The sequence below is a fragment of the Panulirus ornatus genome, chromosome 7 (assembly GCF_036320965.1).
Source record: "Panulirus ornatus isolate Po-2019 chromosome 7, ASM3632096v1, whole genome shotgun sequence".
NCBI lineage: Eukaryota > Metazoa > Arthropoda > Malacostraca > Decapoda > Palinuridae > Panulirus > Panulirus ornatus.
Genome location: NC_092230.1, coordinates 36497335 through 36517559, shown reverse-complemented (window position 1 = coordinate 36517559; position 20225 = coordinate 36497335). Strand labels below are relative to the sequence as shown.

The window sequence follows — 20225 nt, the reverse complement described above, 5'->3', positions numbered from 1 at the left end:
GATGATATAGACAGTGAACAGTTCTTTGAGTGATGTCGGGATAGAGCAACTACAAGGCATAGCATGAAATTAACCAACAAATTATAAAAAAAGATGTAAGGAATTACTTTTATTGCATAAGAATGGTGAATGAATGTTATAAAATGAATGAAGATATGGTTAATGCAAACAGCATACAGAAATTCAGTAAGGTGATGATTAAGAATGTTCAAGAGATGGGGCAATACGTGTAAAAATCCCTCCTCATACGGCAAAAAAATTGGTAACCGCTGAAAAACTGTAAATTTGGTGAAGAAAAACCAAAGCAATGTGAAAAAAGCAAATCACAACATTAACAATATGTGTAATACAATTTGGGAAAGTATGATGAATATCTCACCTGTCCCTGCTGATCGAAAAACTTATCAACAATAAGTTTTGTTTGGTCAAAGAGAATTGGATAAAGAAGGGGAGACATCTCGTGACCCACCAACTCTTTCACATGTTTCTGTATTTGAGTTCCAAATTTTTCATTGTTACACACCAGAAGTTTCAGGAGGTGGCCAACAAACCTGTCAAAGAATACAAGAATATTCTTTATGAACTATTCTACTGTACAGCACTTCAGGAATTTTGTACCAAAAATCTTAAATAAGGAGAAAAAAGTTAGAATAATTTGTACACATAAGAAAACTTATAGATCAGTACTTAAGTATCTTTAAAATGGGATACTAAGATTAGCTTCTATAACATACGAGGAAGATGTTTAAAAGAGCATATCTAAGATCACTGGTATTATTGGACCCCACTTGCAAGTGGTTATAAAGTGAGTAAAAAGTCGCTAATGGCAAGGCTGTATCACTGTCAGTGGATGGAGGACTGTAAAGTCTGGTCAAGGACTTCATGCTCCAATGGAGTCTATCAATTCCCTGTTCCTAGGAAGAGTATAGCTTTAAAACTGCAAATGCCCCATAAATGGGGTCCTAGAGTTGTATAAAAATTTAATCTAAAACATATACCTCCAGGAAAGCAAAAATGGGTATGTTTGAAGGAATAGTGGTTCCAACAATGTTGTATGGTTGTGAGGCGTGGGCTATGGATAGAGTTGTGCGCAGGAGGGTGGATGTGCTGGAAATGAGATGTCTGAGGACAATGTGTAGTGTGAGGTGGTTTGATCAAGTAAGTAATGTAAGGGTAAGAGAGATGTGTGGAAATAAAAAGAGCATGGTTGAGAGAGCAGAAGAGGGTGTTTTGAAATGGTTTGGGCACATGGAGAGAATGAGTAAGGAAAGATTGACCAAGAGGATATATGTGTCGGAGGTGGAGGGAACAAGGAGAAGTGGGAGACCAAATTGGAGGTGGAAAGATGGAGTGAAAAAGATTTTGAGTGATCGGGGCCTGAACATGCAGGAGGATGAAGGCAGGCAAGGAATAGAGTGAATTGGAGCGATGTGGTATACCGGGGTTGACGTGCTGTCAGTGGATTGAATCAGGGCATGTGAAGCGTCTGGGGTAAACCATGGAAAGTTGTGTGGGGCCTGGATGTGGAAAGGGAGCTGTGGTTTCGGGCATTATTGCATGACAGCTAGAGACTGAGTGTGAACGAATGGGGCCTTTGTTGTCTTTTCCTAGCGCTACCTCGCACACATGAGGGGGGAGGGGAATGGTATTCCATGTGTGGCGAGGTGGCAATGGGAATGAATAAAGGCAGATAGTGTGAATTGTGTGCATGGGTATATATGTATGTGTCTGTGTGTGTATATATATGTGTACATTGAGATGTATAGGTATGTATATTTGCGTGTGTGGACGTGTATGTATATACATGTGTATGGGGGTGGGTTGGGCCATTTCTTTCGTCTGTTTCTTTGCGCTACCTCGCAAAAGCGGGAGACAGCAACAAAGCAAAATAAAAAAAATGAATAAATACCTCCAGGACTCCTTTTATGGGGCTCAATAAACAAAAAAACAGTTTCTGAAAGAAAGAAGCAACTATAGTACAACTTAAGTATCAATGAAACAATTGATGAGTTTAAATATGTGTTGGTGATACTCAACTGGAATGCTAAAGTTAAAAAATGGAAAGTCATGCATGGGTGAAGAACTAGAAAATGCACTGAGAGCTCTGGTGAAGCCAAGAAAATGAAATGTAGTGTTTTCAAAGAGCCTACATAAATGACTGTCCCAACTAAGGCTTATAAAGGTTCAAATATGTCAAAAAGTGAAGCATGTGTGATTCATGGATTATATAGTATGACTAACTGGGTCACCAAAAAAATATGAAAATATGAGAAAAATATACAATCACAATCTTGATGTATTCTCCCATCGATTTCCATTTCCCTTTTCTCTATTTGTTTGCTTTCTCTGTACTCTACATCACCTTAGGCCTCACACTTATCTAGGTTAACCTTATCTAGTAAGAATCCTAAACATCTAAATTCAAATTGGTGCAAAATAGAAGCAGCTCAGAGATGAAGCTAAATTATTTGGATGAGAATCAGAATGTTACAGCACAGGGCTGGCTTCCTCTGATTAAATACATATCATCTTATCATTCTTATCTATTTTCATTATACTTGATCGTTGTTTCCTGCAGCAGCGAGGTAGCACCAGAAAACAGACGAAGAATGGCTCATCCACTCATACATATAAACATAAACGGGAGCGGGGGGCTGGAAATCCTCCCCTCTTGTTTTCTTGATTTTCCAAAAGAAGGAACAGAGAAGGGGGCCAGGTGAGGATATTCCCCCAAAGGTCCAGTCCTCTGTTCTTAACGCTACCTCGTTAACGTGGGAAATGGCGAATAGTATGAAAGAAAAAAATATACATAAATGCCCATACATGTACATATACATATATCTACATATCAACATAATCACATGTATATATACACATACACAGACATATACATATATACACATGTACATATATATACTTGCTTGCCTTCATCCATTCCTGGCTCCACCCCAGTCCACAGGAAACAGCATCGCTACCCTCTGCTTCAGCGAGGTATCGCCAGGAAAACAAACAAAAAAGACCACAATTGCAATTGTTCACACTCAGTCTCTAGCTCCCTATCCACATCCAGGCTCCATAGACCTTTCCATGCTTTACCCCAGATGTTTCACATGTCCTGATGCAGTCCAATGACAGCACGTTGTCGACCCCGGTACATACCACATAATTCCAATTCACTCTATTCCTTGCAAGCCTTTCACCCTCATGTATGTTCATGCCCCAATCACCCAGAATCTTTTTTACTCCATCCTTCCACCTCCAATTAGATCTCCAGCTTCTTGTTCCCTCCATCTCTGACACATACATCCTCTCTGTCAATCTTTCCTCACTCATTCTCACCATATGCCCAAACCATTTCAATTTCAACACACCCTCTTTTGCTCTTTCAACCACACTCTTTTTATCTCCACACCTCTATCTTACTCTTTCATTACTTACTCAATTAAACCACTTCACCGCACATGTTGTCCTCATATATTTCATTTCCAACACATCCATCCTTCTCCTTCAACCCTATCTACAGCCCATGCCTCACAACCATATAATACTGCTGGAACTACCATTCCTTCAAACATACCCATTTTTGCTCTCTGAGATAATGTTCTCTCCTTCCACACATTCTTAATTGCTCCCAGTAAATTCGCCCCCTCCCCCACCCTATGACTCACTTCCACGGTTCCATTCACTGCTAAGTCCACTCCCAGATATCGAAACACTTCACTTACTCCAATTTTTCTCCATTCAAACTTACACCCCAATCTACTTGGCCCTCAACCCTACTGAACCTAATAACCTTGCTCTTATTCACATTTACTCTCAATTTTCTCCATTCACACACTTTACCAAACTCAGTCACCAACTTCTGCAGTTTCTCACTTGAATCAGCCACCAGAGCTGTATCATTGGCAAACAACAACTGACTCCCTTCCAAGTCCCTCTCATCCCCAACAGGCTGCATACTTGCTCCTCTCTCCAAAAACCTTTGCATTCACCTACCTAACCACCCCATCCATAAACAAATCAAACACCATGGGGATATCACACGCCCTTGCTGCAGGCCAAACTTCACTGGGAACCAATCACCCTCCTCTCTTCTTACTTGTACACATGCCTTACATCTTTCTTAAAAGCTTTTCAGTGCTTCTAGCAACTTACCTCCCACCCCATTTATTCTTAATACCTTCCACAAAGCATCTCTATCAACCTTATCATATGTCCTCTCCAAATCCATACAAATCTATCTATTTTTCTAAATGTCCTCTCCAAATCCATACAAATCTATCTATTTTTCTAAGTATTTCTCACACACATTCTTCAAAGCAAACACCTGATCGACACATCCTCTACCATTTAACCATACTGCTCTTCTACAATCTGGTTCTCTGTACATGCCTTCAGCCTCTCAAGCAATACCCACCCATACAATTTCACAAGAATACTCAACAAACTTATGCCCCCGTAGTTTGAACACTCATCTTTATCCCCTTTGCCTTTGTACAATGGCACTATGCATGCATTCTGCCAATCCTCAGGCACTTCACCCTGATCCATACATATAATGAATATCCTTAACAACAAATGAACAACACAGTCACCCCTTTCTTGATAAATTCAACTACATTAAAATCCGAACACATCTAATTTCCAAACTTATTACTCTAATCACTTTCTTCTCCCCAACAATCTCTCTTCTGTTTTGAAAACCTCTACAAAATCTTCACCCTTGCCTCCACAAGATAGTGATCTGACATCCCAACAGCTCCCCCTCTCAGCATATTAATATCCAAAAGTTTCTTTTACACATCTATCAATTAACATGTAATCTTATAATGCCCTCTGACCATCTCTCCTACTTACATACATATACCTATGTATATAAATCTCTCTAAAATGTATATATATGAATGAATGTGGCCTTTGTTATCTTTTCCTAGCGCTGCCTCGCACACATGTGGGGGGAGGGGGTTGTCATTTTATGTGTGGCGGGGTGGCGATGGGAATGAATAAGGGCAGACAGTATGAATTATGTACATGTGTATATATGTATATGTCTGTGTGTGTATATATATGTATACGGTGAGATGTATAGGTATGTTTATGTGCGTGTGTGGCCATGTATGTATATACATGTGTATGTGGGTGGGTTGGGCCATTCTTTCGTTTGTTTCCTTGCGCTACCTCGCTAACGTGGGAAACAGCGACAAATTATAATAAATAAATATACTAAAATATATCAAACCAGGTATTCTAAATCATCAGTCTTTTTTCAGCACACAAATCCACAAGCTCTACCATTTCCATTCACAACACTGAATACCTCAGGTACACCAAATATACCCTGAATTGTCACATTATTCACTTTTGCACTTCAATGACCCATCACTAAAACCTGGTTTCATGCACCAAAGCTGCTGACACACTTATTCAGCTGCTCCCAAAACACTTGCCTCTCATGATCTTTCTTCTCATGACCATGTGCATGAGCACCAATAATCACCCATCAATCTCCATTCACTTTCAGTTTTCCCCATATCAATCTAGAATTTACTTCTTTACACTCTCTCACATACTTCCACAACTCTTGCTTCAGGAATAGTGCTATTCCTTCCTTAGCACTTGTCCTCTCACTAACCCCTGACTTTACTCCCAAGACTTCCCAAACCATCCTTCTCCTTTACCCTTCAACATCGTTTCACTCAGAGCCAGAACATCCAGGTTTCTTTCCTCAAACATATAACCTGTCTCTCATTTCTTCTCATCTTGGTTACATCCATACACATTCAAACACCCCAGTCTGAGCCTTCAAGGAGAATGAGTACTCCCCGCTTGACTCCTTTTTCTGTTTCCTCTTATATTTATTCATTCAGTATTATACTGGATTGCCATCTCCTGCATCAGTGAGGCAGCACCAGGAAACAGATGAAGAATGGTTCAACCACTCATATACACATATACATACATAAATGCCCATACATGCACATGTACATACATATACATATCAACACAATACATATACATACATACACATATACATATCAACATATACATAAACATACACAGACATGTACATATATATACACATGTACATATTCACATCTGCTTGCCTTCATCTATTCCCAGCGCTACTCTGCCCCACAGGAAACAGTGTCGCTACTCCTTCCTTCAGCAATGTAGTGCCAGGAAAAGACAAAAGAGGCCACATTTGTTCACACTCAGTCTAAAGCTGCCATGTGTAATGCAACGAAACCACTGCTCCCTATCCCCATCCAGGCCCCACAGACCTTTCCATGGTTTACCCCAGACATTTCACATGCCCTGGTTCAGTCCATTGACAGCATGTCCACACCTGTATACCACATTGTACCAATTCACTTTATTCCGTGCACCCCTCTCACCCTTTTGTATGTTCAGGTCATGATCGCTCAAAATCTTTTTCACTCCATCCTTCCACCTCCAATTTGGTCTCCCGCTTCTCCTTGTTCCTTCCACCTATGACATATATATCCTTTTTGTCAATCTTTCCTCACTCATTCTCTCCATACATCCAAAGCACTTCAACACACCCTCTTCTACTCTCCCAACCACACTCTTTTCATTTCCACACATCTCATCATTTCATTACTTACTCCGTCAAACCACCTCACACCACATATTGTCCTCAAACACTTTATTTCCAACACATCCACCCTCCTCCGTACAACCCTATTTATAGCCATTGCCTCACAACCATATACAATTGTTGGAACTACTATTTCTTCAAACATACCCACTTTTGGTCCCCAAGATACTGTTCTCTCCTTCATTGCTCTCAGAACCTTTGCCTCCTCCCCCACCCTATGATTCACTTCTGCTTTCATGGTTCCATTTGCTGCAAAGTCCACTCCCAGATACCCAAAACACTTCACTTCCTCCAAATTTTCTCCATTCAAACTTACATTCCAACCAACTTGTCCCTCAACCATACTAAACCTAATAAATTTGCTTTTATTCACATTTATTCTCAACTTTCTCCTTTCAAACACTTTTCCAAACTCAGTCACCAACTTCTGCAGGTTCTCACTCGAAATAGCCACCAGAGCCTTATCATTGGCAAACAACAACTGACTCACTTCCCAAGCTCTCTTATCCCCAACACACTGCATACTCACTCCTCTCTCCAAAACTCTAGCACTTACCACCCTAACCACCCCATCCATAAACAAATTAAACAACCATGGGCATGTATGTTACACACCCCTGCCACAGACTGACCTTCACTGGGAACCAATCACTCTCCTCTCTTCTTGCTCGTACACATGCCTTACATCCTTGATAAAAACTTTTAACTGCTTCTAGCAGCTTACCTCCCACACCATATCCTCTCAAGACCTTCCAAAAAGCGAGCAGCTTACCTCCCACACCATATACTCTCAAGACCTTCCAAAAAGCAGCTCTATCAACCCTATGATATACCTTCTCCAGATCCATAAATGCTACATACAAATCCACCTGTTTTTCTAAGTATTTCTCACACATTCTTCAAAGCAAACATCTGATCCAAACATCCTATACCACTTCTGAAACCACACTGCTCTTCCCCAATCTGACACTGTATATACCTTCACCCTCTTAATCAATACCCAACCATACCATTAACACGGAATACTCAAGAAACTTATGTGTCTACAGTTTGAACACTCACCTTTATCCCCTTTGCCTCTGTATAATGGCACTTTGCATGCAATCCACCAATCTCAGGCACTTCACCACTATTCATAAATATAATGAATATCCTTACAAACCAATCAACAACACAGTCACCCCCTTTCTTAATAAAGTCAACCACAATGCCATCCAAGCCCGCCACCTTACCGGACTTAATTTTTCCACAAGGCTTTCACTACCTCTTCTCTCTTCACCAAACATTCTCCCTGACCCTTTCACTTCGCAAACCACTGCAACTAAAACACCCTACATCTGCCACTTGAATCATCAAACACATTCAACAAACCTTCAAAATACTCACTTCATCACTACCTATTATTACATCCGCCTTGCCCCCTTCACTGATGTTCCCATTTGTTCTCATTTTATTTTTTTCTTAATATAATTAGTCACTGTATCCCGCGTTAGCAAGGTAGCGCAAGGAAACAGACTTAAGAATGGCCCAGCCCACCCACATACAAATGTATATGCATAAACGCCCAAACAAGCACGCATACAAATCTATACATTTCAATGTATACATACATATACATACACAGACATACAAAGATATACACATGTACATACACATATACACATTCTTACCTGCTGCCTTCATCCATTCCCATCACCACCATGCCACACAAGAAATGGCACCTCCCTCCCCCACAAGCGAGGTAGAGTTAGAAAAGACAACAAAGGCCACATTTGTTCACACTTAGTCTCTGTCATATTTAATACACTGAAACCACAGCTCCCTTTCCACATCCAGACCCCACAAAACCATCTATGGTTTACCCCAGGCGCTTCACATACCTGGTCCACTCCATTGACAGCATGTCGACCCCGTTATACCACATCATTACAATTCACTCTATTCCTTGCATGTCTTTCACCCTCCCATATGTTCAGGCCCCGATCGCTCAATATCTTTTTCACACCATCCTTCCACCACCTATTTGGTCTCCCACTTCTCTTTCCCTCTACCTCTGACACATATATCCTCTTTGTCAGTCTTTCCTCATTCATTCTCTCCATGCAACCAAACCATTTCAATACACCCTCTTCTGCTCTCTCAACCACACCCCTTTTATTACCACACATCTCCCTTAACCTTTCATTACTTACTCAATCAAACCACCACACACCGCATTTTGTTTTCAAACATTTCATTTCCAACACATTCACCCTCCTCCACACAAGCCTATCCATAACACATGCCTTGCAACCATATAACGTTGTTGGAACCACTATTCCTTCAAACACACCCATTTTTCCTCCCCAAAATAATGTTCTTGCCTTCCACACATTCTTCAACGTTCCCGGAACCTTCGCCCCATCCCAACCCTGTGACTCATTTCTGCTTCCATGGTTCCATCCACAGCTAAATCCAGTCCCAGATATCTAAAACACTTCACTTCCTCCAGTTTTTCTCCACTCAAACTTACCTCCCAATTAACTTTCCCTCAATCCTACTGAACTTAATAACCTTGCTCTTATTCACATTCACTCTCAGCTTTCTTCTTTCACACACTTTACCAAACTCAGTCACCAACTCCTGCAGTTTCTCACCAGAATCAACCACCAACACTGTATCATCAGCGAACAACAACTGACTCACTTCCTAATACCTCTCACCTACAACAGACTGCATACTTGCTCTCCAAAACTCTTGCATTCACCTCCCTAACCAGCCCATCCATAAACAAATTAAACAACCATGGAGGCATCACACACCTCTGCCACAAACCAACATTCAGTGGGAGCCAATCACTTTCCTCTCTTCGTACTTGCACACATGCCTTACATCCTTGGTAAAAACTTTTCACTGCTTCCAGCAACTTTCCTCCGACACCATATACTCTTAATACCTTCCACAAAGAATCTCTATCAACCCTATCATATGCCTTCTCCAGATCCATAAATGCTACATACAAATCCATCTGCTTTTCTAAGTATTTCTCACATGCATTCTTCAAAGCAAACACCTGATCCACACATCCTCTACCACTGCTGAAACCACACTGCTCTTTCCTAGTCTAATGCTCTGTACATTCCTTTACTCTCTCAATCAATACCCTCCAATATAATTTCCCAGGAATACTCAACAAACTTATACCTCTGTGATTTGAGCACTCACCTTTATCCCCTCTGCCTTTGTACAATGGCACTATGCAAGCATTCTCCCAATCCTCAGGCACTTCACCATGAACCATACATACAATGAATATCCTTACCAACCAATCAACAACACAGTCACCCCCTTTTCTAATAAATTCATTGGCAATAACATCCAAATTCGCTGCCTTGCTGTCTTTCATCTTCCGCAAAGCTTTCACTACCTCTTATCTGTTCACCAAACCATTCTCCCTGACCCTCTCACTTCACACACCACCTTGACCAAAACACCCTATATCTGCCACTCTATCATCAAACAAATTCAACAAACCTTTAGAATACTCACTCCATCTCCTTCTTACTTCACCACTATTTGTTATTACCTCCCCATTAACCCTCTTCACCGATGTTCCCATTTGTTATCTTGTCTTACGCACCTTAGTTACCTCCTTCCAAAACATACTTTTATTCTCCCAAAAATTTAATGATATTCTCTCACCCCAACTCTCATTTGCCCCCTTTTTCACCTCTTGCACCTTTCTCTTGACCTCCTGCTGCTTTCTTTTATACATCTCCCAGTCATTTGCACTACTTCCCTTCAGAAACTGTCTAAACGTCTCTCTCTTATCTTTCACTAACAATCTTACTTCTTCATCCCACCACTCACTACCCTTTCTCATCTGCCCACCTCCCATCTATCTCATGCCACAAGCATATTTTGCACAAGTCATCATCACTGCTTTCCCAAATACATCCCCTTATGGCATTTGCTCTCACAATTTGCCAATCTGCACTCAATCTCTCCTGGTACTTCCTCACACAAGTCTCCTTCCCAAGCTCACTTACTCTCACCACTCTCTTCACCCCAACATTCTTCTTTTCTGAAAACCTCTACAAATCTTCACTTTCGCCTCCACAAGATAATGATCAGACATCCCTCCAGCTGCCCCTCTCAGCACATTAACATCCAAAAGTCTCCCTTTTGTGCGCCTATCAATTAACATGTAATCCAATAACACTCTCTGACCAACTCTTCTTACATACATATACTTTTGTATGTCTCTCCTTTTAAATCAGGTATTCCCAATCACCAGTCCTTTTTCAGCACACAAATATACAAGCTCTTCACTATTTCCATTCACAACACTGAACACCCAATGTACACCAATTATACCCTCAACTGCCACATTACTCACCTTTGCATTCAAATCACCTATCACTATAACCCAGTGTCGTGCATCAAAGCTGCACTCAGCTGCTCCCAAAACACTTGCCTCTCATGATCTTTCTTCTCATGACCAGGTGCATAGGCACCAATAATCAGCCATCTCTCTCCATCCTCTTTCAGTTTTACCCATATCAATCTAGAGTTTACTTTCTTATACTCTATCACATACTCCCACAACTCCTGCTTCAGGAGTAGTGCTACTTCTTCCTCTGCTCTTGTCCTCTCACCAACCCCTGACTTTAGTAACTCCAAAGGCATTCCCAAACCAATCTTTCCCTTTACCCTTGAGTTTCATTTCACTCGGAGCCAAAACATCCAGGTTCCTTTCCTCAAACATACTACCTATCTCTCCTATTTTCTTATCTTGGTTACATCCATACACCTCCTTCCAAAACATCATTATATTCTCTCTAAAATTTAGTGATACTCTCTCACCCCATTTCTCATTTGCCCTCTTTTTCACTTCTTGTGCCTTCCTCTTGACCTCCTGCAGTTTTTCTATACATCTCCAAGTCATTTGCACTCCTTCCTTGTATGCATCATCTCACTTTTACTTTTTCATCTCACCACTCACAGCCCTTTCTATCTGCCCACTTCCCACCTTTGTCATGCCACATCCATCTTTTGCATATGCCATCACTGCTTCACTAAATACATCCCATTCCTCATCAACTCCCCTCATGTCATTTGCTCTCACCTTCTGCCATTCTACACTCAATCTCTCCTGGTACTTCCTCACACAAGTATGCTTCCCGAGTTCACTTACTCTCACCACTCTCTTCTTCCCAACATTCTCTCTCTTTGTTTTTGAAAACCTCTACAAGTCTTCCCTTTCGCCTCCACAAGAAGAAAGATCATGAAAAGCAAGTGTTTTGGGAGCAACTGGGTGAGTGTGTTAGTAGCTTTCATGCATGAGACCAGGTTACAGTGATGAGTGATTTATATGTAAAGCTGAGTAATATGGCAATTGAGGGTACCATTGGTGTACATAGGGTGTTCACTGTTATAAATGGAAATGGTGAAGAGCTTATGGTGAAGATCTACTGGATTTGTGTGCTGAAAAAAAGACAAGTGATTGGGAATACCTGGTTTAAAAAGAGAGATATACATAAGTACATGTATGGGTGTAGGAGAGATGGTCAAAGGGCATTATTGGATTATGTGTTAATTGGTAGGCATGTAAAAGAGACTTCTGGATATCAATGTGCTGAGAGGGGCAGCTGGAGTGATGTCTGATCACTATCTAATGGAGGCAAAAGTGAAGATTTGTAGGGGTTTTCAAAAAAGAAGAGAGAATGTTGGGGAGAACAGAGTGGTGAGAGTAAGTGACCATGGAAAGGAGATTTGTGTGAGGAAGTACCGGGAGAGATTGTGTGTAGAATGGCAAAAGGTTAGAGCAAATGATGTGAGGGTATGGAATGGTATGTGTTTAGGGAAGCAGTGATGGCCTGCACAAAACATACATGTGGCACGAGAAATGTGGGATGTGGGCAGACTAGAAAGTGTAGTGGGTGGTGGGATGAAGAAGTAAAGTTTTTAGTGAAAGAGAAAAGAGAGGTGTTTGGATGATATACTTGAAGGGAAGTAATGCAAATGACTCCGAGATGTATAAAAGAAAGTGGCAGCAGGTCAAGAGAAAGGTGCAAGGGTTGAAAAAGAGGGCAAATGAGAGTGGCAAATAGAGATTATCATTCAACTTCAGATAGAATAAAAAGATGCTTTGGAAAGAGGTAAATAACATGCGCAAGACAAGAAACAGGAGTGGTGGGAGTATGTGATAGAGTGTAAGAAAGTAAACTCTAGATTGATACGGGTAAAACTGAAAGAGTGGAAGGAGAAAGATAGGTGATTATTGGTTCATATGCACCTGGGCATGAGAAGAAAGATCATGAGAGGCAAGTGTTTTAGGAGCAGCTGAGTGAGTGTGTTAGTAGTCTTGATGCACGAGACTGGGTTATAGTGATGGGTGATTTGAATGCAAAGGTGAGTAATGTGGCAGTTGAGGGAATAATTGGTGTACATGGGGTGTTTAGTGTTGTAAATGGAAATGGTGAAGAGCTTGTAGATTTATGTGCTGAAAAAGGACTGGTGATTGGGAATACCTGGTTTAAAAAGAGAGATATACATAAGTATAAGTATGTAAGTAGGAGAGATGGCCAGAGATCGTTATTGGATTACGTGTTAATTGACAGGTGCACGAAAGAGAGACTTTTGGATGTTAATGTGCTGAGAGGTGCAACTGGAGGGTTGTCTGATCATTATCTTGTGGAGGCAAAGGTGAAGATTTGTAGAGGTTTTCAGAAAAGAAGAGAGAATGTTGGGGTGAAGAGAGTGGTGAGAGTAAGTGAGCTTGGGAAGGAGACCTGTGTGAGGAAGTACCAGGAGAGACTGAGTACAAAATGGAAAAAGGTGAGAACAAAGGACTTAAGGGGAGTGGGGGAGGAATGGGATGTATCTAGGGAAGCAGTGATGGCTTGCACAAAAGATGCTTGTGGCATGAGAAGAGTGGGAGGTGGGCATATTAGAAAGGGTAGAGTGGTGGGATGAAGAAGTAAGATTATTAGTGAAAGAGAAGAGAGAGGCATTTGGATGATTTTTGCTGGGAAATAAACCAAATGACTGGGAGATGTATAAAAGAAAGAGGCAGGAGGTCAAGAGAAAGGTGAAAGAGGTGAAAAAGAAGGCAAATGAGAGTTGGGGTGAGAGAGTATCATTAAATTTTAGGGAAAATAAAAAGATGTTTTGGAAGGAGGTAAATAGAGGGCATAAGACAAGGGAACAAATGGGAACTTCAGTGGAGGAGGCTGATGGGGAGGTGATAACAAGAAGTGGTAATGTGAGAAGGAGATGGAGTGAGTATTTTGAAGGTTTGTTGAATGTGTTTGATGAGAGTGGCAAATATAGGGTGTTTTGGTCGAGGTGGTGTGCAAAGTGAGAGGGTTAGGGAGAACAATTTGGTAAACAGAGAAGAGGTAGTAAAAGCTTTGTGGAAGATGAAAGCCGGCAAGGCAGCGGGTTTGGATGGTATTGCAGTGGAATTTATTGAAAAAGGGGGTGACTGTATTGTTGACTGGTTGGTAAGGTTATTCAATGTATGTATGACTCATGGTGAGGTGCCTGAGGATTGGTGGAATGCTTGCATAGTGCCACTGCACAAAGGCAATGGGGATAAAAATGAGTGCTCAAATTACTGAGGTATAAGTTTGTTGAGTATTCCTGGGAAAATATATGGGAGGGCACTGATTGAGAGGGTGAAGGCATGCACAGAACACCAGATTGGGGAAGAGCAGTGTGGTTTCAGAAGTGGTAGAGGATGTGTGGATCAGGTGTTTGCTTTGAAGAATGTACGTGAGAAATACTTAGAAATGCAAATGGATTTGTATGTAGCATTTATGGATCTGGAGAAGGCATATGATAGAGTTGACAGAGATGCTCTGTGAAAGGTATTAAGAATATATGGTGTGGGAGGCAAGTTGTTAGAAGCAGTGAAAAGTTTTTATCGAGGATGTAAGGCATGTGTATGTGTAGGAAGAGAGGAAAGTGATTGGTTCTCAGTGAATGTTGATTTGCGGCAGGAGTGTGTGATGTCTCCATGGTTGTTTAATTTGTTTATGGATGGGGTTGTTAGGGAGGTGAATGCAAGTGTTTCGGAAAGATGGGCAAGTATGCAGTCTGTTGTGGATGAGAGAGCTTGGGAAGTGAGTCAGATGTTGTTCACTGATGATATAGCGCTGGTGGCTGATTCGTGTGAGAAACTGCAGAAGCTGGTGACAGAGTTTGGTAAAGTGTGTGAAAGAAGAAAGCTGAGAGTAAATGTGAATAAGAGCAAGGTTATTAGGTACAGTAGGGTTAAGGGACAAGTCAATTGGGAGGCAAGTTTGAATGGAGAAAAAGTGGAGGAAGTGAAGTGTTTTAGATATCTGGGAGTGGATTTGGCAGCGGATGGAACCATGGAAGCGGAAGTGAAACATAGGGTGGGGGAAGGGGCGAAAGTTCTGTGAGCATTGAAGAATGTGTGGAAGTCGAGAACATTATCTCGGAAAGCAAAAATGGGTATGTTTGAAGGAATAGTGGTTCCAACAATGTTATATGGTTGCGAGACGTGGGCTATAGATAGAGTTGTGCAGAGGAGGGTGGATGTGCTGGAAATGAGATGTTTGAGGACAATATGTGGTGTGAGGTGGTTTGATCGAGTAAGAAATTATAGGGTAAGAGACATGTGTGGTAATTAAAAGAGTGTGGGTGAGAGAGCAGAAGAGGGTGTTTTGATATGTTTTGGACACATGGAGAGAATGAGTGAGGAAAGATTGACAAAGAGGATATATGTGTCAGAGGTGGAGGGAACGAGGAAAAGTGGGAGACCAAAATGGAGGTGGAAAGATGGTGTGAAAAAGATTTTGAGTGATCGGGGCTTGAACATGCAGGAGGGTGAAAGGCGTGCAAGGAATAGAGTGAATTGGAACGATGTGGTATACCGGGGTCGCCGCGCTGTCAATGGATTGAACCAGGGCACGTGAAGCTTCTGGGGTAAAGCATGGAAAGTTCTGTGGGGCCTGGATGTGGAAAGGGAGCTGTGGCTTCAGTGCATTATACATGACGCCTAGAGACTGAGTGTGAATGAATGTGGCCTTTGTTGTCTTTTCCTAGCACTACCTCGCGCAAATGCGGGGGGAGGGGGTTGTTATTTCATGTGTGGCGGGGTGGCGATGGGAATGAATAAAGGCAGACAGTATGAATTATGTACATGTATATATATGTATATGTCTGTGTGTTTATATATATATATGTATACATTGAGATGTATAGGTATGTATATTTGCGTGTGTGGACGTGTATGTATATACATGTGTATGTGGGTGGGTTGGGCCATTCTTCCATCTGTTTCCTTGCACTACCTTGCTAAGGTGGGAGACAGCGACAAAGTAAAATAAATAAATAAGACAAGAGAACAAATGGGAACATCAGTGAAGGGGGCGCATCAGGGGTAATATAAGGTAGTGATGAACTGAGAAGGAGAAGGAGTATGTTGAAGGTTTGTTGAATGTTTTTGACAGAGTGGCAATTATAGGGTGTTTTGGCTGGGGTGGTGTGCGAAGTGAGAAGGTCAGAGAGACTGGTTTGGTAAAGAGAGAAGAGGTAGTGAAAGCTGTGAGGATGATGAAATCTAGAGAGGTGGCAGGTTTGGATGGGACTGTAGAGGAATTTATTAAAAAAGGGGGGTGACAGTGCTGTTGATTGGTTTCCAAGGATACTCAATGTATGTATGGACCATGGTCAAGTCCCTGAGAATTGGCAAAATGCATGCATAGTGCTACTGTACAAAGGCAAAGGAGATAAAGGTGAGTGTTTAAACTACAGAGACATAAATTTGTTGAATATTCCTGGGAAATTATATGGGAGGGTATTGATTGAGAGGGTAAAGGCATGTACAGAGCATCAGTTTGGGGAAGAGCAGTGTGGTTTCAGAAGTGGTAGAGGATGAGTGGATCAGGTGTTTGCTTTGAAGAATGTATGTGAGAAATACTCAGAAAAATGGATAGATCTGTATGTGGCATTTACACATTTGGAGAAGGCATATGATAGGAATGATAAGAGATGATTTGTGGAAGGTTTCAGGAGTATATGGTGTGGGAGGTAAGATGCTAGAAGTAGCTAAAAGTTTTTACCAAGGATGTAATGCATGTGTATGACTAGGAAGAGAGGAGAGTGACTGGTTCTCGGTGAATGTCGGTTTGCGGCAGGGGTGTGTGACGTCCCCATGGTTGTTAAATCTGTTTATAGATAGGGTGATTAGGGGGGTAAATGTAACAGTTTTGGAGAAAGGGGCAAGTAGCAGTCTGTTGGGATGAGAAGTCCTAGGAAGTGAGTCACTTGTTCGTCAATGATATAGCTCTAGTGGCCAATTCATGTGATAAACTGCAGAGGTGACTGAGTTTGGAAAAAGGTGTGAAAGGAGAAAGTTGAGAGTAAATGTGAATAAGAGCAAGGTTAGTAGGCTCAGCAGGGTTGAGGGACAGGTTAATTGGAATGTAAGTTTGAATGGAGAAAATTTGGAGGTGAAGAATTTTAGATATCTGGGAGTGGACTTAGCAGCAACTAGAACCATGGAAGTGGATGTGAGTCACAAGATGGGGGAGGGGGCGAAGGTTCTGGGAGTGATGAATAATGTTTGGAAGGAGAGAGCGTTATCTCGGGAGCAAAAATGGGTATGTTTGAAGGAATAGTAGTTTCAACAATGTTATATGGTTGCGAGGCATGGGCTATAGATAGGGTTGTAAGGAGGAGGGTGGATGTGTTGGAAATGAAATGTTTGAGGACAATATGTGGTGTGAGGTGGTTTGATTAAGTAATGAAAGGGTAAGAGAGATGTGTGGAAATAAAAAATGTGGTTGAGAGAGCACAAGAGGGTGTGTTGAAATGGTTTGGGCATATGGAGAGAATGAGTGAGGAAAAATTGACAAAGAGGATATATGTGTCAGAAGTGGAGGGAACCAGGAGAATCAGGAGACCAAATTGGAGGTGGAAGGACGGAGTGAAACAGATTTTGAGCAATCAGGGCCTGAACATACAGGAGGGTAAGAGGCATGCAAGGAATAGATTGAACTGAAACACTGCAGTATACTGGGGTCGATGTGCCATGAATGGACTGAACCAGAGCATGTGAAGCATCTGGGGTAAACCATGGGAAAGTCTGTGGGGCCTGGATGTGGATAAGGAGGTGTGGTTTCATTGCATTATACATGACAGCTAGATAGTGAGTGTGAATGAATGAGGCCTTTTTGTCTGTTTTCTTGGTGCTACTTCGCTGCAGTGGGGGGTAGCAATGCTGTTTCCTGTGGGGCAGGGTAGCGACCTGGAATGGATGAAGGCAAACAAGTATGAATATGTACATGTTGATAAATGTATATGTCTGTATATGTATGTATATGTATATATGTTGACATGTATATGTATATGTATGTATTTGTGTTTTTATGGGTGTTTATGTATATATATATTTGGTGAGAGGACAAGACCAAAGGTAGGAGTAGCACTATTCCTGACGCAGGAGTTGTGGGAGTATATGATAGAACATAAGAAAGTAAATTCTACATTGATGTGGGACTACTGAAATTAATGGAGAGAGATGGGTGATTGTTGGTGCCTATGCACCTGGTCATGAGAAGAAAGATCGTGAGTGGTAAGTGTTTTGGGAGCAGCTGAGTGAGTGTCAGCAGCTTTGATGCTCGAGACCAGGAAATAATGATGGGTGATTTGAATGCGAAGGCAAGTAATGTGGCAGCTGAGGGTATAACAGGTGTAAATGAGTGTGTTCAGTGTTGTAAATGGAAATGGTGAAGAGCTTGTGATGTGGGTGCTGAAAAAGGACTGGTGACTGGGAATACCTGGTTCAAAAGGAGAGATATAAAAAAGTATACAAATGTGAGTAGGAGAAATGGTCAAAGGGCGCTATTGGATTATGTGTTAATTGATAGGCATGTAAAAGACAGACTTTTGGATGTAAATGTTCTGAGAGGGGCAGCTGGAAGGATGTCTGAACACTATCGTATGGAGGCGAAGGTGAAGATTTGTAGAGGTTTTTAGAAAAGAAGAGAGAATGTTGGGTTGAAAAGAGTGGTGACAGTAAGTGAGCTTGGAAAGGAGACTTGTGTGAAGAAGTACCAACAGAGATTGAGTGTAGAATGGCAAAAGGTGAGAGCAAATGACATGAGGGATGTGGAGGAGGAATGGGATGTATTTAGGGAAGCAGTAATAGCTAGTGCAAAAGATGCATGTGACATGAGAAAGGTGGGAGGTGGGCAGACTAGAAAGGGTAGTGAGTGGTGGGATGAAGAAGTAAGGTTGTTAGTGAAAGAGAAGACAGAGGCATTTGGATGATTTTTGCAGGGAAGTGGTGCAAATGACTGGGAGATGTATAAAAGAAAATGGCAGGAGGTCAAGAGAAAGGTGCAAGAGGTGAAAAGGGGGAGCAAATGAAAGATGGGGTGAGAAAGTATCATTAAATCTAAGGGAGGATGAAAAGAAATTTTTGGAAAGAGGTAAACAACGTGCGTAAGACAAGAAAACAAATGGGAACATTGGTGAAGGGGGCAAATGGGAGAGTAATGAAGTGATGGGAGTAGTGATGAAGTGAGAAGGATATGGAGTGAGTATTTTGAAGGTTTGTTGAATTTGTTTGATGATAGAGTGGCAGATATAGGGAGTTCGGTCGGGAGGTGTGCAAAGTCAGGGAGAATGGTTTGGTAAACAGAGAAGAGGTAGTGAAAGCTTTGTAGAAGATGAAAGCCGGCAAGGTTTGGATGGTATTTCAGTGGATTTTATTAAGAAAGGGGGTGACTGTGTTGGTGATTAGTTGGTAAGGATATTCAATGCATGTATGGATCATGGTGAAGTGCCTGAGAATTGGCAGGATGCATGCACAGTGCCACTGTACAAAGGCAAAGGGGATAAAGGTGAGTGTTCAAATTACAGAGGTATATGTTTGTTGAGTATTCCTGGGAAATTATATGGGAGGATATTGAGAGGGTAAAGGCATGTACAGAGCATCAGATTGGGGAAGAGCAATTAGGTTTCAGAAGTGGTAGAGGATGTGTGGACCAGGTGTTTGCTTTGAAGAGGATGTGTGGACCATGTGTTTGCTTTGAAGAATGTATGTGAGAAATACTTAGAACAGATTGATTTGTATGTAGCATTTATGGATCTGGAGAAGCAATATGATAAGAGTTGATAGAGATTCTTTGTGGAAGGTTTTAAGAATACATGGTATGGGAGGTATGTTGCCAGAAGCAGTGAAAAGTTTTTACCAAGGATGTAAGGTATGTGTATGAGTGGGAAGAGATGAAAGTGATTTGTTCCTAATGAATGTTGGTTTGTGGCAGGGGTGCGTGATGTCTCCATGGTTGTTTAATCTGTTTATGGATGGGGTGGTTAGAAATGTGAATGCAAGAGTTTTGGAGAGAGGTGGAAGTTGCAGTCTGTTGTGGATGAGAGGGCTTGGGAAGTGAGTCAGTTGTTGTTCACTGATGATACAGGGCTGGTAGCTGACTCGGGTGAGAAACTGCAGAAGTTGGTGACTGAGTTTGGTAAAGTGTGTGAAAGGAGAATGTTAAGATTAAATGTGAATAAGAACAAGGTTATCAGGTTCAGTAGGGTTGAGGGGCAAGTTAATTGGGAGGTAAGTTTGAAAGGAGCAAAC

The 20225-nt window shown here is 41.6% G+C and overlaps 1 protein-coding gene across 1 annotated transcript in view; it reads right to left on the bottom strand.

Moving 5' to 3' along the window:
* The window catches only part of Nf1 (neurofibromin 1), a 1160697-nt gene that overhangs the window by 678911 nt on the left and 461561 nt on the right, over positions 1-20225 (bottom strand). The window contains exon 19 of the mRNA XM_071663491.1: positions 380-551. Within this exon, the coding sequence (XP_071519592.1) occupies positions 380-551 (172 nt within the window). The remainder of the gene's footprint in view (positions 1-379; positions 552-20225) is intronic.